Genomic DNA, 13145 nt, shown 5'->3' on the forward strand with positions numbered 1-13145 from the left:
AGGTGGGGAAATGCCTCCAAAAAGCCAACACCAAATCTCACCCACCTCCATCTCCCGGTTTGCGGCTCAGAAAGACTTATGGTGCCGCACCCATGGGTCATTCTTGAGATAAAGGTCATAGATCTTGCAGCTGACAGGCCTCCTCAATCAGAGCTTCAGGAAAGCATGCACGGCTGTTAAATGAGCTGTCCCTAAAGCCTCAGCGACAGGCTCCTAAAGGTCTCCATTGTTTAGAATGTCTCATTCATCCTGCAAGAGGGACATCCGCCCTTGATGCCAACACAGCAAGGAAGATGGCTGAGTGAGGCTGGAGAGGAAGACTTCCCCACCCAGCCCTGTCCCAGAGCCCCAACTCTGTACCTCCTCAGCAGATGCCAAGCACACAGGGAGCACCATTATCCCTCACTGACAAGGGGCCCTGCATATGGTCAGTATCCAGCCAAACTAACTGCAGGGACAGATGCTAGACTATGGACCAAAATGATGTGGACTTTGGATCCAAGAAGGCTGACCGCTGGAGAGGGAGCCACATGGCACTTGGAGTCAGGAGGCTAACAGGAGCCTTGACTGTGGCCAACGTTGCTAATTACCCATTCTCCCCTTCTTTCTCCCAGGCAGAACTCTGAGTTTGTTTGGAGCAGCAATGTGCTCAGTTAAAAGCATTCACCTCCTCTGACTCTCTTGCAGCTGGTGGCACCGCAAGGAATTCTGTTAGGAGTTTCTGGAAAGGTTTTACTTTCCTATGACAGGTACTGCTCCTTCTGCCTCCCCCTCCCTTCTTTTTCATGCCTTTTGCAGATGTGAAAACAGCTGTGAAGCCTCTATCTTGCAACATGCTAAGGATGGAAGAGCAGAAAGACAGAAGGACCTAGGATCCCAGTGACACCATGGAACTGCTTGTGCCAGCTCTGGAATGCCTACCTCTAGACTTGTGGTTATCTGGGTAAAAAACCCACTCTTTGTTTAAAGCCACTATTGTCATTTTGCTGTCACACAGAGCCAAACACAATCTTGGTGATAAAGTCCAAGCTCTTACTGACTGGGAATTTGAGTGAGTTGCTTCACCTGTTTCTAGCCTCAGTTTCCCCTTCTGTATAAAGGGAACAATGAGAGTAATAACTGCTACCACTAATAAACCACCCACTATGTGCAGGCACCATGCAGTGTTTCAAATGTCCCACCCACTGCACTGAGAAAGTGACCATCGTATATAAGAAGTAGAGACACGCTGCACAAAATAATACCTGCCTTGGCTATCTCATTGAGCTTTTCTGAGAATCAAATGAGACCACGTTTGAAATTCCTTAGCAATAAAGAGCTATACAAGTGCCTACTAAATCCCACATTCTTTGCAGTCGATGGAATCAAATCCAGGGAGATGCTGTACTCCTGGAGCAGGAAGTAAGCTCATGAGACAAGCCCCCGTCACCACCCAGAGGAAAGGAGAAAACAACAGGGATTGAAACACAGTTGTGTCAAATAGAAAGAAGCCACATGGCTGCCGGGTGAAAGCAGGCCCCAACTGCATTGCTTCCCTTAGGGACCTCCTTCAGAAATTAAGCCCTGGGTGAATCCCCAGCCCAGACAAGACCCTGGGCAGAGAGCTTGCCTCCTTTCTCATGTCTGTCTTCCCTCTGCTCATATGCCTGGTGTGGTGACCGCATGCAGTCAGGATGTCCTCTGTGTTGTCACTGCAGAGATTAGGTTTCTCATTCCGGAGGTTGTTCTGCCGGGCCCAGCCTCCCCGGGGCCTTGAGTGGCTGCCTTCTACGTTTTAGGGTCTTCTCATGCAGTCTTCTGCATAAGCTCACAAAATTGAGGGCACTGTTGCTGAGAGGCAAAGAGACCGGCTCAAAACCACAAGACCGCCTGACTGAGGTCATATTTGAACCCGCATCTCCAGACTCAGAAGCTTCTGATCTGAAGCTCTAGGCTGACCTGTCTCCTGCCACTTAAAGAAATGACACTGGTTCTGTCTGGCTTGCTCTAGGTCTCTGCCTATGTATTTCTATATGAGTGGCACCTTGTCTGCTACGGGTGCATCTGTGTGTGTGTGTGTGTGTGTGTGTGTGTGTGTGTGTCTTGCTCATTGTGTTTCTGTCTCCCTCTGATTCTGTCTCTGTGTGTCTCAGTCTCTCTCTCTTGGTCTCTGTCTCTCTTGTTTTGTGTGCATCTCACACCCTTTCCCCAGGACTCTGTGAGCTTGTCCCTCTCTCTCTGGGTGCGTGCGTTTCTCTGTCCTCCCCACACCCACCCCCCACTAGCACATCATACAGTACCTGCTGTTTACCAACTGTGTCCCTCATGGAATTCCAACCTCCAGGTCCACAGGGACCATCTGCTTTGTTGGCAGTTGCATTTCAAGTACCCACCACAATGTGCAGCGTAGATGCTGAATGTATTTCTGTTGAATGAATAACTGTTGAACATACTGTGAAGGGAGAATAAAAGATCCCCAACACTGGAAAGATGGGGGGAGGGTCTCTCTCAGAGGCAGCTGGGAACTGAGAATGGGAAGGGAAGGAAAACAAAGCGAAGGAAAGAGGTCTAAAGCCAACTTTTCCAGTTCTTACAAAACTCACAGTTAGAGGACTCGTCAAACCATCTTGGTCATGCGTGTTTACTGGCAGGACCCAGTGGCCTAAGAGCTTAAAAACATGCGGGGCATAGTCGTCCAAAACTACTTCCACGGAAGATGGGGGTTCGGAACCTAGCTCCCCACTGTCACTTGGCCTCCTGAGCCTCATCTCCTCCCCGGTCAGGTGGGAGCAAGAACAAGACCCTGCAAGTAGAGTAAATGCTCCTACGGATACAAGAGCCCTCTGTTTACAGATGAGGAACGGAGCTCGAGAGAGGGGGAGGGGTTCCCTGCAGGCCACACAGCCGTGAACAAGGCCTCCTCCCACCTGCGGCCGGGGGAGGACACAGACACCTGAGGAGGAGTTGGGCCCTCCATCCACCTGGGAGTTTGGAGCAGCCCTTGAAGCTGGAGTGACCACAGGAGAGTCTCAGAAAGACCAGGCCCACCGCAACAGGACCACCTCTCCTCTGTCCACCCCAGAAAGGGTGGTGGCTCTCAAGCTTGCGGTCACTCCCTTTCCTCAGCCCCAGCACAACATCAGAGGCAGGCAGGCAGACACGGGCCCTGGAGCCTCCGCTGGCCTCCTGGGGCAGCCGGCTCTGCCGCAGGTGCTCTGGCCTGTCTGCAGCTCCAAGCCCCAGTCCCCACTTCTGCAAACACAGGGGCTGGAGTGGACGATGTCGAGAGTCCCAGCCAGGTGCCCCACCCCCTGGGCCCTCATATAGAGCATTACAGGGAAAGCCGCCTGGGCAGAAAGGAACGGCCAGTGGGGGACGCAGATTGCTCACAGAAAATCTCATGAGGCCGGCAGAAACAACAGATTTCATATTAAAATAGACTAGCTAGGTAGGGTCGAAGGACCCTATTTGTAAACTGTAGAAGAATAAGTTGGTTGAAAAACCACCAAATATGATTTCACTCTGGAACTTCTGGATAAGGTAAGGGGAAACCAGGCCAAAGGGTCAAGGGGAGGGAAAGGTGTGTGTGCTTGGACAAGCACTCATTTGCTCATCTGTCCCTCCCCAGGGCCCTCTCAGCGGGGGTGACAAGGGCCCAAGTGGGTGGGCCCACGGCAGGGTGGCGGCGGAGCAGGTCTCCAGCCTGGAGCTGGGCTCTGCCTCACTGCCTGCCCTGGACGGCCAGACACTGGCACCCTCCTCACTCCAGGATGTGCCCACGAGGTACAGCCCCTCCGGGATTGGGAGTGCCACAGTTCAACAATCCGCCTCAGCGCGAGGGTGGGGACTGCATCGCTTCTCAAGGTTATGTATGACGCTGAGCCACTTTATTAGGCCCTGCAATCCTGTGAATTGGGCCCCATCTGCCTCTATGAGGTGTTGTGGGCATTAAAGCACAGGGCCTGGCGCGTGGTAAATGCACAATAAACGCTAGCCACTGTGATGATGGAAACAAGTGCATCCTAAGCCCTCTTCTCAGGCTGATTCTCAAACTCAATCGTGAGCCAAAAGAGCTAGTAGTTTCCATCTGGGTCTGCTCCACTGCTCACTTATAACACACCCTCAGACAAACGGATTCACCTCTCTGGGCCTCCTCTGTCCCAGTACGGATGCAATGAATAGTGGTTACTGCTACTATCACCAAAGTAACAAACGTGATTATTTGCCAATAGTGTAAGATTGGGACGTTGTGGTCCAACTGGCCTGAAAACTTGGGCTTCAGTATTTTTCTTGAGCCAAGTTTGCACTTCCCAGCGACCCTTAGGGCCTCCCTCTCCTTGGTGCTTCTCAGCACACCCTGCTCCTGTCATCACCGCCTCACTGCTGGAGTGAGAAGACTAAGGACACAGACTCTGGAGTGCAACCAATATCCTGCAGCACTGCTACCACAGGCAAGTCGCTTAACCCCTGTGCATCTCACATCTTCATCTGTAAAACAAAGATAATAATAGTAACTCAGAAGACCATGATAAGGATTAAATGTATTGATATAAGTAAAGCACTCAGAAGAGTGCTGGCACATAGTAAACACTCAATAAATGTTAGCTATTATTATTATTTCATACATGTTGAAATTTTATATGTCAACATATTTAATAGTTGTATATATTTAATAAATGTAATTAATATTTGCATTTTTAATGGTTCAAACATAACAAAATATCTATAAAAATCTCTAGGTATTGTAACAAACTTTTAAAAATCAATGTTTATTAACAGCCAAATCTCTACCTCCTCCTCCTGTGCTGGGACCATCTCACCCACCTCATGGTGATCACCAGGCAGTTGTCCACGCAGCCGAACACCCACTGGAGAGACTGGCCTCTCTGGGCCTCACTGAAGATCTTTGTGAGTCTGGCACTGTGCCAGATAATAGAGACCAAAGGAGCCCAGACTCTGTCCAGCAGATCTCGAAGGGAAAATCTTTTGAATCTGAAGACATGCAGGAGTAAGTCTGCCCTTTTCATGTCTGGGACAGAGTAAAGAGACTGGACTATAGAAATGAAATACTGAGAAAGGTTCTCACAGTTCAGCTTTTATTAAAGTTAAAGGAACATAAAGTATGGGAACCTAGAACACAATTCCTGTTAAAAGAATACATGTGAGGAACTGTTTCTTCAGCTAGCACTGTAACTGATGGAGCACGTGGCAAGTCTTCTTTTACAAACTCTGTGGTCCCTACCGTCCAAGCAGAGACCACCAGATCAAGGACCCGACCTAAGCAGTGTGGTGTACAGGGTGTCAGGGATCAAGTCTGCCTGCCTATGGACAACCACATGGACATGGCACCCACACAGACATACAAATTCAGTGTCTTGAATTTTCTTTCAAAGAAAGTATTTTACACATCACATACGAATTAAACAAGAAGTCCAACAAGGGTCCTTATTGCCACTAAAAAGGGGGGGAAATAATTTGAAATCTCATAACCAAAGGCAAGAACACCGCACTAGGGCACTTTGTTGCTCCAAACGCCACTGTCCCATGTGTTACTGCCTTGGCAGATGCTGTATCTACAAGTCACTGAGCCCCACGATGGAGGCTGCACAGGGGCTCTGAGGTTGTGATTATCCACTACAGAAGAGGCCTCAGGCACTCCCAAATGTCAGAAGTGCTGCCGGCTCTCCTGCTTGGTCAGTAGATACACAGCACAGCTGAACATGAGGGGCTTAGGACTCTAAATAGTGCAAACACTTAAAAAAAAAAAAAAGACACATTCCAACCTCCTCGCTTCTCCAGGCAAACAGAGAACCTCCAGCTAACTGGATTATGAATTTGCTCAACTTCCCAATTTGATCTGTCAAGGTGCAAATGGGGAGCGTGGAGGCAATTCAAATGGCACCTGTCCCAACAATAATAAAAATAAAGATTTTTTTTAAATGAGACTAATTGGCAGATAAATACACAAAACAGAGCCTGGAGTGTAGACACAGCTCAAGAAACAAGTAAGTTGAAAGTGTAGTATGAACATCTGCAAAGCACATGCTGATCACATTCTTAGTGGGGATCAAGAGGAGTGACCCCTCTTTTAAAGTTCATCAACAAGATGCTTCCAAAAGGGACATCATCCAGCAGCAAAAGCCTTAAGCCTGAAGCTCCGAAGAACAAGGAGACAGAAAAGAATGAAGACTAGTCAGCTCGACCTAGGAAAACTCCCGGGACTATGTGCTGAAGGGCAGGCCTTTCCCTGGGCTTCTCCATGCCACAGCATGCCAGGCTCCGTGCCAGCCTGTGAGAGATGCCAGGAGATGGGCCAACCAGACTCCCTCCTGCCTCACCCTGCCAAAAACAGACTCCAAAAAAAAGCAGATAGGCAACATAGATGTGTAAGTGCTGAGTCAGGCTTAATGTGAGTCCCTAAACAATTCAAGAAACACCAGTGATTGTGTTTTTTCAGCAATCTCCCTTGAATGTGGTGTAAGAAAGAAGCTTCCAAGTCAACCTGGAGCTACTGAAGTTTGGGGAGGGTGAGAAACAAGGGGAAGATAGCTACAGGCATGAACGATGTTCGAGAGTGAATGATGCACAGAACATAACATTTCATTATCATGGACAATAAAAAGCAATTCAAATATCGTGAAAAATTATTTTATAAAAATATCTACATTAAAATTTTAGCCTGAAAGCTGTAGCTTCAGTTTTATAAAAAGGCAATCTTTGAAAGGATCTGGCTCAGGAATATACAAACATTATACAACAGATATCAAAGTAAGACAGCTCAAAAAGCATCTTAGGGGATATTGCAACTGGTCTGTCATGAAATAGAATTAAGTATTCTTATTGCATAGCAGAAAATGAGGTCACTTTCATTTGCATAATACTGCAACTTATTAGACGGAGAGATGCCATTGGGTACTTATGAGAAAGAACTTTGGAATTCAGAGTCTGACTTCTCTGGTGTCCAAATCAGAATCCAAGTGGTGTCTAAGCTGCTTCTAACCTTCGGCTGCAATTCCATTTCATCGCTGTGATCAGACTTCAGATATCCCACTGGCAAAGCTGCATTCACAAGCAGGTGTGGCCACCAGAAGAGGGGATGCCAGGGGGGTTCACCTACCACATGACTAGCACAGACTTGAAAATAAGTCTGTTGTGCCCACTGTGGAGAGAGAATTGTACCTGGTGATAAAGGGACAGCAGGTTTTGGATGGCATCTGTGGGCAGCTAGAGCAGATTGACTATTTGGTGATGACGTACCAGTGTTCTAGTCCCCGTGAGAAAGGACACATGAGGATAAAACGAACATGCCCTCAGCAGCACTACCAGCAGGGGCAGTGCTTCCTGGGAAGGGAGACGTGAGGTGGGGTCAATAGCAAAAATCCAAAAGCAGGAAACACAGCTGGCTAGCTCTCAGGGAGGGGATCCTTTCTGGGAAGATGACACACAAACAATAGCCTCCCCCCACATAAGCATGATAAGCCTGGAAGTTCAGCTTCCAGGTGTTGGGGGGGAACTTCACCTTTCGTCTGAAATCAGAAGCTGTGTGATGGCACACATCAGACCCCAACCTCATCCCCACACACACAGACACACACACACACCCTGAAACAAAGTCCCAAACCTTCCTCGGAGAGGGAGGAAGAACAGTTGGAACAGAAAGCGCATTCCATCAGCTTCCGATCCAGAGGCAGGCAGAGCTTTGAGACCACAGTCACCTCCGTGCCAGGTAAGAGCAGAACAAACGAGCTAACAGCATGTCTTGATCCCTTTGGAGCTGTTCTTCCAGGTCCACCAAAGCTGGATATTTCAGCCTCTGCCCAAGGTTACTAAAAATTCTGGGTACCTTGGTATTCTCCAAAATGTCTCACTGAAGTAACATCTGCTCAACATCAGAAGATGTTTCCCCTTCAGGGGAGTTGAGTGGTTCACGCACAATAAATACACAGTAAATACACAAAGTGTCCAACTCGCTGAGGAAAGTCCTGGGTTTATAACTTCAGGGTGAAGTGGGGAGAATGACAGTCTCCTACAAAATCTGCTTGGAAGTTGCCCAGTTGTATGAGAAGTCCAACATCAGAGTTCATAAAGCCCCTTGGCTCCCTAAAGGTGGACCTTGACATCAGGAAGGGTAAATTCCAGCCCCCAAGTTGTGAGACTCTTCTCCAGACACAAGACTTCCCCTCTTTATGCTGGAAATTCCAATATAAGCAACTTGCTAGTTCAGGAACAGTACAGCTTTAAGGTTCTTTTTTTTTTTTTTTTTAATGCAGGTGACTCCCTGAGCCCTCAAATACCCTCCTCCCTCCTCCGGATGCCTGAAGTTCTGTCATTAATCATTTTTACCCGTGAATTAGCAAAGTTTTCATCAAGCTCCTCTCTCAAAATGCAAGTACTCCTGAGAGAGATCACACATTCAGGGCCCACCGCCATGTCCTCCCTCACGGGGGAAGCTAGGAGGGGGGTGCTCTGAGGATTGGCGAGAGGGTACAGGCCTGGAATGGGGGAGAGCACAAGGAAAGGAAGACAAGGATGTGAGACAGCCTGGACCAACTGCCAAGGGCCAGGCCCAGGGTGCCAAGTGTACACCCCTTTGAAGTCATCCATGTCCATGTAAATCACACGTGACCCCATCCAGTGCAGGGACAAACCTATCTTTGGGTTTGGACATATGGTGACCTTTTACTTAGCCTCCAAACCAGAACACTTTTGAGAGTAAAACGGGATGCTCTGAAAAATTAAACCTGCATAATAAGTATAAACAGGGATTGTCCTATCCCAGGAAAACCCAGAAGTAGGATCCTCTCTGGGACCACTATGGACAAGGACTGAAGCCTTACCACTTTGTTTTCTTGTGTTTTTGTTTTTCATGTATTTTTTTCCTCCAGTGTGTTACTCAGTGCTTCTCTGAAGAGCTAGTTTTCCCAGCTGAAGAGACACGAAATCTCCCAAACCTGGAATCCTTGACCTCAAAGACCAGTAGCCCAGAGACTGGGCAGTTCGATAAGAAGTTCCAGGAGGAGAACACAAGGAAGAGCACCCAGCTGAGGGGCTAGAGAACTTGTGGTCCTAGCACACAGAGGACACGGGGCAGCTTCGAGAACACCCCACTCTTCTGCAGACAATGCCAGTAGTCTAGGCCGGTACATGGGCCTGGTCATTTCTGGACATTCCCGGTATGTCCAACTGCACTTCCAGTAGACAGCAGCTCAAGTAGTCTCAAGGTCCCCGTGGGGCAAATCCGTAAGAGAGGTTTCTGTGATTTGATTTTTAGCATAGCGGAAGGATCAGTAGTATAGAAATGGAGCAGACCATCACCACCCCCCAATTTAGTGAATCACCACATTCTGCACACACACACACACACACACACACACACACACACAGAGGTTCCAGGTTCTCTGATGTCCCTGTAGAAACACACAAAAGAACGCTCAAAGGTGCAGCCGGAGCTATCAGGAACCCACTGCTCAGGGCAGAAGATGAAACACCTTGCGGGAGCAGGAGGTGGGTACTGTCTTCCCACCCTGACGACACTGCCAAGTTGGAGGAGGGCGGTCCCCGCTCCTCTGCAGACTCCGGCAGCGAGTGGCACCCAGCCAGCGTGATCCCACTGTGCCGAGTCACAGGCAGCACCCCTCCCTTCCTCCACCTCCTGGCAGTGGGAGTTGGGGTCACAAGGGCTTGTGAATCACAGCAACACCTAAGATGAAAGGGGGAGAAAGTTACCATCTTAGCTTCTCCGAACTTATTCAGAGTCACAAGGAGTTCATGACCCACAACATCCCGAGCCATAGCCATGGGAAATGGGCACGATTTGTACCCAAATGCTGAAGGGCCTGTGGACTCAGGCTGCCAGCAGCTGGCTGTTTCCCGCTCTAACAGCCAATTCTCCACATGATGTTTAAACACAGAGCACAGTCCCTCAACACCACAGGTGAGTGATCTCACCCTGCATCATCACACTGACTCACATCATATCGTAGTGACCCCCCTTCCCAACCCCAGCACTCAGTGTAATGACACTCAGCACCCGCACTGGAAACCTCATGGCTCTAAATCTGTATCACTTTAAGAGAAGTGATGAGTGATTCATGTCTCCTTTTAGAAGACACTGAAATGAAGTAGAAAGAACAATAGACTGACTTCATGGCAGCAAGAACAACTGAATTCCCATCCTAGCTCTGCCACCAGTCAAGCTGCATTGTGGCTTCAGGCAAGTCCATGTACCTCTTTAAGCTCCATTCCCATATATTCAATGTCATCTAACTGAAAGACCCCTCCAATGCTAAATTCTATACTTGGATAAACATTCTAGACTTGTCTGTATGTGTTACTGTTTTGGTCAGGTTGAACCATACTCAACAGCTAACTTATGAGCCTAAAATCTTGCTTGTAATGGGCTGCAGTTATGCAGCAGATACTATAGGCTGATTCATCCAACATCCCTTCTCCTTGCTCTCCTCTGCTGTAGAGACCAGCAAGTTATGAGCTCAGCTTCCCAGACTACCTTACAGCTGGAGGTGCTATGTGACCCAATCCTGGCCCATGAGATTGTAACTACAAGTCTGCCAGTGCTGCAACTTTGGTTTTCTTCCTCGTCCTGCCTGGAAGAAGCTCACGCAAGGTGCAAGGGGCAGCAGCAGCAGCTATTCATAAAGCTGGCAGAACAGAAAACACAGGAGAAACCTGATTCTTCAATGACAGTCTGAGCCACCAGGCCAGCCCTGGACTCCTTTCTGCCTGGGACAAATACATACATACAAAAAAAGATACTTCCTTGTCTAAGCAAGTATCTGTCAGTTTTTCTGGTACCTGCAGCTGACCCAAATTCTAACTTATAGTTAAGGTGTAACTAGGAGCCTTATTTTAACATATTACCACCACTATCAAATCTTCTGGTTGAAGATGAGATTGAGATAACATTGCTAAAAGAAAGCCCAGGACACCCCAATGGTGACATGCTGCTAAGACATGCATTTCATGTTAATTCCTGGATAAAGCCACAGACATAAAAGATGAGAAGTGGGGAGAACCCAAGTCCTCAGACCCAGATGTGCTGCCTGACCTTGAGAACATCTTGCCTGCACCTGAGGCTCCTCTTTCTCAAGGGAGCATGTCTTTAAAAAGCAGGCTCCTGTATTGCTTTTTTATATAAACTTTCTCTTCTGATTCTAAAAATAAAATATTCTCATTATGGAAATTTCGGAAAACCCAGAAGAACACCAAGAAAAAGAACTTTAATCCCTACATACAAAGAGAATCACCGTTATCTTTTTTGGAATATTTCCTGGCTTCTAATAATAACCACAATCACTGACTGAGTGGTTTCTACCTGCCAGGCAGGCACCGTGCTAAGTGCTTTCCACGTATTATCACGTTTCATTCTCACAACAGCCCTAAGAGGCTTGATATGATTTTATTCTCATTTTACAAATGAGAAAACAGGTTCAGTCAGACTGACTACCTTGCCCAGAGTTCCAGGGCTAGTGGCAGAGCTGGGACTCAAATTCAGATGTGACTCCAGTATCCATTTCTGTAAGCAGGGGCTACTCTAACCCCCGTGACCCAGGACTGCTCGACTGAGCTCACGCGGTACGTACATTTTGCATCATCCTTTTCTCAACCAGTCTGTCACAAACATCTTCTCATATTAAAAACACGTCCACTGTATAAATATTCCACAACTTATTTAGCTATTTTCCTCATGCCAGACATTAAGTAATTCTCAGTTTTTTGCTCCAATAAATAACTTTGTCCATAAATCTTTGCATTTTAGGCCATATCCATAGATTCTAAGATAAGAGATTCACTCAGTCAATCGGTTTGAACACAAATCGCACCTCTGCTCATCTCCTTCCCACCTACTTACGGGGTGGGCAAACAGTAAAGAAATGGACATGAAATATTCAGCACTTACACAAAATTCTAACTGCTCCCACCTGCACCTTCCCCTCTCATTAAGCCTCACGTGGAGCCAAGGTGGGATCGCTCACTGGCCTCACTGCCTCATACAGGAAAATGCCCTGTACTTCCCACTTCAGCCTTGGTGAGAAAATGACAGTGCTGGTTTTTAATAATTAACCATGAGAACAGAATCACTCTAGGACCAAAATGCCTCTAAAATCTTTTCTATTTAGTTGAGAAAAATCCTAAATGAGAAAAAAAATTTTTAATAAGTTCATAAATTGAAGCCTTGGGCAGACAGAATGCGATACAAACCCCTTTGAGCCTGCATGGCATAATCTTCCTTTGCACTGAAATCCAAACAAGATGGAAAACGGAATAAGAATACCATTGGAGTCATGATGGAGATTATACATGATAATGGTCATAAAATACTTAGGATGATGGCTGGCACATTGTACATGCTCAATAAATAAACGTTAGCTCTAATTCTTCCAGTTTCTGGAGAACCAAATACAAGGAGCTGAGTTCTTGGGTTGGCCAAAGAGTTCCTTCAGTTTCTAAGTATAAATAAAAGACACATTTTTCATTTTTACCAAGAACTTTATTGAACAACGTATTCACCGTTTTGTTCCACTACCTTATGACATTTTTCAGGCAACTTCATAATTCCACCTTCCCAAAACCTTGTATCTTTTGAGCAAAGAACTGTTCCAGGTGCCTTTTACAGTCTTCCAGGAAATTGAATTTTTTTCCATTAAGAGAATTTTGTTAAGACCTAAATAAATGGAAATCCGAAGGTGCAATGTCTGGTGAATATAGCGGATGAATCGGAATTTCCCAGCCAAGCTGTAACAGTTTTTGCCTGGTCACCAAAGAAACATGCGGTCTTGCGTTATCCTGATGGAAGATTATGCATTTTGTGTTGACTAATTCCGGACGCTTTTCATCGAGTGCTGCTTTCAGTTGGTCTAAATGGGAGCAGTACTTGTTAGAATTAATTGTTTGGTTTTCCAGAAGGAGCTCATAATAGAGGACTCCCTTCCAATCCCACCATATACACAACATCACCTTCTTTGGATGAAGACCGGCCTTTGGTGTGGTTGGTGGTGTTCATTTCGCTTGCCCCACGATCTCTTCCGTTCGACGTTATTGTACAGGATCCGCTTTTCATCGCCCATCACTATTTGTTTTAAAAATGGAATGTTTTCGTTATGTTTAAGCAGAGAATCGCATGCGGAAATACGGTCGAGAAGGGTTTT

At 47.0% G+C, this 13145-nt stretch overlaps 1 protein-coding gene across 4 annotated transcripts in view; it reads right to left on the minus strand.

Annotated features, from left to right (window-relative positions):
- Positions 1–5057: 5057 nt before the first annotated feature.
- The window catches only part of KLHL3 (kelch like family member 3), a 116782-nt gene continuing 108694 nt past the window's right edge, over positions 5058–13145 (minus strand). For 3 of the 4 annotated variants that reach the window (XM_059917155.1, XM_059917157.1, XM_059917158.1), the window contains one exon: positions 12216–13066. In XM_059917155.1, the coding sequence (XP_059773138.1) occupies positions 12951–13066 (116 nt within the window). In that variant the 3' untranslated portion in view covers positions 12216–12950. Of the gene's footprint in view, positions 9680–12215; positions 13067–13145 lie in introns of those variants that run through there. The other variant, XM_059917156.1, reaches the window with a different exon arrangement.

Source organism: Balaenoptera ricei, chromosome 3 (assembly GCF_028023285.1).
Source record: "Balaenoptera ricei isolate mBalRic1 chromosome 3, mBalRic1.hap2, whole genome shotgun sequence".
In the NCBI taxonomy this organism is placed as follows: domain Eukaryota; kingdom Metazoa; phylum Chordata; class Mammalia; order Artiodactyla; family Balaenopteridae; genus Balaenoptera; species Balaenoptera ricei.